Here is a 5,518-nt window from a genome sequence, read left to right as displayed (position 1 = left end):
ACCCAGCCCCAGGCTACCCCTAGGGCCCCTCTTCAGCTAAATTAAAAGAGTACATGCTCAAAAAAAAAAAAAGTTATAGCCCAGTGAGTTGTCCTTCATGAACATATGCTGGTTGCAGGGGTCAGCCCTTTCTAATTACTCACAGTCCACTGCCATGCAAACTGTCTCCCTCGACTATGGCCCTGTGACCATAGTCACAAGCTTTGACCCTTCTTTCTTCCTTATTTTCCCTCCACCTCCCACAAATCAATTGATAATTTTTTAAAAATAATTTTTGTTTTTATATTATTTTTATTTCTGAATATTTTTCTCCTTCACCACAAGAGTCTCTTCTTATAACAGAGTTAGGGAAAAAAAGAAAAAAAAGTTCAGCAAAATTAACCAATATTATGAATTTTAACAGACAGTTAACAATCAATTGCTGTCAATTTTGCCTCTGTGGCATCTCTTGTTTCCCTTTTTACCTCTTTCCCACTGTAAGGGACGACCTTATTACAGGACCCATTAACACCTCCATGGACTATTGCAATGGTGTTTCCTGGTGTTCTGCCTCTTCTCTCTCCCCTCTCCCAGCCATCCTTTCTATCTCTGTCTTGATCATCTTCCCTGTGCATGGTTCTGGGCATGTCATTCCAAAGATCGGAAAGCTTAATATGGTTTCCCATTTTGGATTTTGCTGTCTGGAATTCAAGACCTTCCACTATCTGGTCCACACTTTTCCAGTCTTATCTTCTATGATTTTCCTCCAGGAACTCTGTGCTATGTCCAAACTGGACTGTTCTCAGTCTTCCATCGATCTCTCACTCCGGATAAACCCTGCACTCTCATTCCCCTGCTAACTTTGCTGACATTGCTTCCTATGTCTAGAAAAACTTCCTTCTTCATCGGTTTCATTCGTATCCATTATTTAAAGACCAACTCAGACGTCTCCTTCAGAAGCTTTCCCTGATCCTTCCTAGCAAGTGATAACCCTTGGACTTTACAGAAAATTTCCTCTTACAACCATCTGTTGCACATATGCAATATTGTGCGTTTAGGATATATGTTGGTGCTAGCTCTTTTGAAAAAGGATTATGTTTTATCTAAATTTTGCATTTTATCTCCTCAGCAATCAAATGTGAGCTAGAGATCACCCAGTGAGTGTGTGTGATCCACCAAGAGGGACTTGATAAATGTATGCTATGTCATGCTTTTTAGCTTGAGGGTTCTTGGTAGAGAAACTGAAAACAAATTAGTTTATTCTGGATTTGAGCCCTGTTTGTCATAAATTATCATCATCTTCTCTAACCAAGTGGAGCTCTTACCTCTTCCTTGGGCATCTTTTTGCTTTCAGGCTAGCTCAAAAGGTTTTTTAGATTGTCCTTAGCGTTCTGGGCTCGTGGTTCCCCGTATTGGTTGAAAACCAGATCGATCTTTTGTGATTGTCCTCAAATGCTGTTTCTCAGTTCTGACGTCTGCATATGTCTCTTAAAGGTCTGCGCTGGCCAGTGAGCTCTCCGATTCACTGGATGGGGCTCAAGCTAGCTTACCTTCTTCTTCCTCAAGAGAAATGCTTATTTGGTGTCACGAATTTCAGTTCTGATTGCCTCCCAGCCCCCTTTAGACAACTTTCCCAGAAGAATCTTAGGCCAAAAGATGTTAACTATTATTTGTCTTTGTAATCTACTCTCTTCTTATTTGGGGTATGACTTGGACTTTTGTGGCCCTAGATGTGTGCTGGTAAATGTTTAACAATTCTCTCCAAAAGCACAGTACACTTTAAAGTTGAATGATCAACATTTTCTCCATTTTCTCAAGTCCAGAAATCAACAAAACAATAAATCAAAGTCCCGATTTAAAAGGGCAAATGCTCACACTGAAAAGTAGTGCTCTCAAGAGCTGATCTTAGTGCTTAGCACAATGACCACCATATAGGAGGTGCCTAATAAATGTTGATTGATGTTGATTGGTTGGACTAGCTCCAGCACGTCCCTGTTTGTCTCGCCCCTTTTTCATCTTGAACTTTAAATGGAGGAATCTTGTTTTCTGTCTGAGTATCTATGCCTGTCTTAGTCTACCTCAGTCTCAGGATCTGTGTTTTGTGTGTTCCTCAAGCAAAGACTGGTAATGGTGGAAAGTACCGATTGGGGCAGCTAGGTGGCATAGTGAATAGAATGCCAGGCTTGGAATAAGGAAGATCTGAGTTCAAATCCAGCCTCAGACTCTTACTAGCGTGTAACCCTGGGCAAGTCATTTAACCCCATTTGTCTCATTTGTAAAATGAACTGGAAAAAGAAATGGCAAATCACTCCAGTATCTCTGCCAAGAAAACCCCAGGTGGGTCATGGAGAGCCAGACGTGACTGAACAACAGCATTAAGAACAAATCCAGGGCTTGAGTGTAGTGGAAGGAGTTAAGGGGACCTGGGTCTGAGGCCTGGCTTTGCCACGTACTGTGTGACATAGAACAAGTTATGTGTCCTCTCTGGATCTCACTTTCCTCATCCAGTTTAAAAAAAATAAAAAGAGAGTTGGACTGGGTGACCTGCAAGGTTGTTTAAGGTTCAATCAGAAGGCCCTGGAGGGCGCTGCAACTATGGAACCCAGAAATGTTCAACTGAGTTGTGTCAGTTTGTGTCTTTGTTTGCTGGAGGGGGGGATCGCTGTTAGCACCCATCACGCCCGTGTGGAGCATTACAGCTAGTTTAAGGCTGGTCCAGAGGAGGGCAGGCAGAACCACGAGGGGGCCGGAAAGGGCTCCATAGAAACGTCTCATGAAAAGAGCTGAGGATATTTGCCCCAGCAAAGCAAAAGCAGGATCAGAGAGTAGAAGGTGCTCAGAGACAGACAGCAGCTCCACAGAACTTTAGTGGGTGTATTAAAGGTGGCTGTGGCATGAAGGATCTTGGTTATGTCTGGGGGTAGCATTGCTGAGAATCTTCCACGTCTGAGCCAAGGCACAATCTGCAAGGGACAGTCCACGTTTGCATTTGCAACCCTTCCTGTGATGATATCCTGAGGTCCCTTAACGTTCAGCATGAGACTTCCCTGTATTCAGAACTGGATACGGCATGTTAGGGATGTGGTGGTGGGGAAGGCAGTCCTAGGAGCAGGCATGAACATCCCCTGCCTGGTTTCAGTTCTAGGAGCAGACACAGGCATCCCCTGTCTGGTTTCACAGACACATATATTATTTGCTACGAGAACGATGTGTTTTTTTTTTTTTTTTTAGGCAATTGGGGTTAAGTGACTTGCCCGGGGTCACACAGCTAGTAAGTGTCAAGTGTTTGGTCTGAGGCCACATTTGAACTCAGGTCCTCCTGACTTCAGGGCCGGTGCTCTTTCCACTGCGCCACCCAGCTGCCCCTGCTACAGGAACAATGTTGATTGACAGGAGTGCTTCCAAACATGAGCAGCCAGGTTGTTGAGGAGACAAGAGACCGTTCTCTATGAGGACTGGCTTCAGGAAGTGGGGATATTTAAGACTGGAGAAAAGAAGACTTCCAGAGGACATGATGGCTGTCTTCTTGCATTGGAAAGGCCGTTGTGTAGAATAGATTCTAGATTTATTTATATGTGGCTGCAGAGGGCAAGAACCAGGAGCAGTGGTGAAAATTGTAGAGGCAGGTTTCGACTTGATTTCTGGGAATAAACAAACTGAACCGAACCTAACGATGAGGGCTGTCCAGAAGTGGAAGGGCTGCTCCGCAAAGCTTCCTAGGGTCCTAGTTATAAGCTAGAAGCCCCTGAGAGGGTGTCTGATCCAAACCCCTCACTATCCAGACGAGACCCAGAGGCAGGACTTGACTTCTCCAAGGTCACGAGGTCACACAGGTCAGTGACTGGGCCGGGATTCACATCCAAGTCTTCTGACAAATGAGATGTCCTCTGTGCTGTTCCACAAAGGGGCATCATCACTCTGCCTACAAGCAGAAACTGGTCACTTGGCAGGATGTTGGAGAGAGGATTCTAGCTCATGGATGAGCTGGACTTAGACGATCTGACATCTTTGAGTTTCTTTGAAACACTGACTCTGCGGCCCTCACAGAGGATCACCCCCAAACCCTGGAGACCAGAAGCCAGAGGGGTGGTGATTGGTTCTGTGTCAAAGAGGTAGACTTGAACCCAGATCTGCCAACTCTCCACTATACCCAGGTTCAGTGCTGTCTTCTCCACCCCGGGGGTGCATAACCTGGGTCCATAAGACACATGTTAGGGAGTCCTTGAACTTGGATGGGAAAAATGACAACTTTTAATAGCTAATAACTAAAATTTAGCTTTCTACTCAATTATGAATTTAAAAAAAATTATTCTGAGGAGTCCTGCCCTTCACTGGCCTGCCAAAAGGACTTAAAAACCCTGCTCGACCCCGCGTTAGTCTCTCAGTGTCTGTTCCGGTAACTTCTGCAGCCTGCTGCCTAGTCTGCTGTGTTCCTATGCTTTTGCACAGGCTGGGTTGCTTGGGGAGGACGAGGTCCCTTTTTTCAGGTAGAGACTGGGGATGCCCTGGAAGGGGCTCCTGTGAGGAGGGAGGATGTGGGACTAGAGCACAGCTGAGGCACCTTCTCTGTCCTTAGAATCTATGATTCTATGGATCCTGCCCTCATCCCTTTGAGGTGGGCAACAGCGTACCTGGCGGCACTGTGCACATCCTTGTTGCGAAGACTGTAGATGAGTGGGTTAAGCAGTGGAGTGACCACAATGTAGAAGACTGCTGTGAGCTTGTGGCGCCCAGCTGGGGTGGGTCCCTTGGGCCTCAGGTACATGGCCATCACGGTTCCATAGAAGAGGCCAACCACAGCCAGGTGGGCTCCACAGGTGGAGAGAGCCTTGCGGCGGCCCCGGACAGAGGGGAGGCGCAGGACAGTGGCCAAGATGAGACCATAGGAAGTCAGAATGCGGCTGAAAGGCCCTAGAAGGATGGGGACACCCACGGCATAGACCAGGGCCCGATTGGGGGCCGTGTCGGCACAGGCCACCCTCAGAACTGCCGGCAGTTCACAGAAGAAGTGGTCAATTGGTGGGCGCCCGATGCAGTAAGGAAGGTGTAGAGCGGCAGCAGCATTGGGCACAGATAGCAAGAAGCCCAGGGTCCAGGCACCACCTGCCAGACCCCCACTTAGACCTGGAGTCATGATAGCAGCATAGTGGAGGGGCCGGCAAATGGCCAAGCAGCGGTCGACAGCCATGGAGGCCAGGAGGAGGGCCTCAGTGCTGCCCAGAGAGAGGGCCACATAGAGCTGAGCGCCACAGCGGGCCAAGGGAAGTGCCCTCCTCCGGACGAGCATGTGCGCCAGGGCCTGAGGCACAGTGGTGCTCACGTAGGCCACATCCAGCAGCGCTAAGTGAGTCAGCAAGCGGTACATGGGCCGATGCAGCCGGCTGTCTAGGAGGATCAGGGACACCAGGAGGGCATTGCCCAGAAGCGTGGCCAGGTAGGAGGCCAGCACAGCGGTAAAGAGAAGGGGCTGGAGGGCAGGGCGGGCTGAGAGGCTCAGCAGGAGAAATTCAGCCAGAGCTGTCATGTTCCCTTGGCCCAT

At 48.0% G+C, this 5,518-nt stretch overlaps 1 protein-coding gene across 1 annotated transcript; it reads right to left on the bottom strand.

The window, feature by feature from the left end:
- Positions 1 to 4,558: 4,558 nt before the first annotated feature.
- LOC114042299 (olfactory receptor 2G3-like) lies at positions 4,559 to 5,518 on the bottom strand. The gene has a single exon (XM_027860981.1). The coding sequence runs from the start codon at positions 5,516 to 5,518 to the stop codon at positions 4,559 to 4,561; it is 960 nt and encodes a 319-aa protein (XP_027716782.1).

Source organism: Vombatus ursinus, unplaced genomic scaffold, assembly GCF_900497805.2.
Source record: "Vombatus ursinus unplaced genomic scaffold, bare-nosed wombat genome assembly UNPS02014344.1, whole genome shotgun sequence".
In the NCBI taxonomy this organism is placed as follows: Eukaryota; Metazoa; Chordata; class Mammalia; order Diprotodontia; family Vombatidae; genus Vombatus; species Vombatus ursinus.
The sequence above is the reverse complement of the archived record's forward strand: the minus strand, read 5'-3'. Positions and strand labels throughout refer to the sequence as shown.

Bases quoted from the DNA above. Each gene is read 5' to 3' on its own strand.
- LOC114042299 (XM_027860981.1), bottom strand. From the start codon at position 5,518: ATGGGCCAAGGGAACATGACAGCTCTGGCTGAATTTCTCCTGCTGAGC.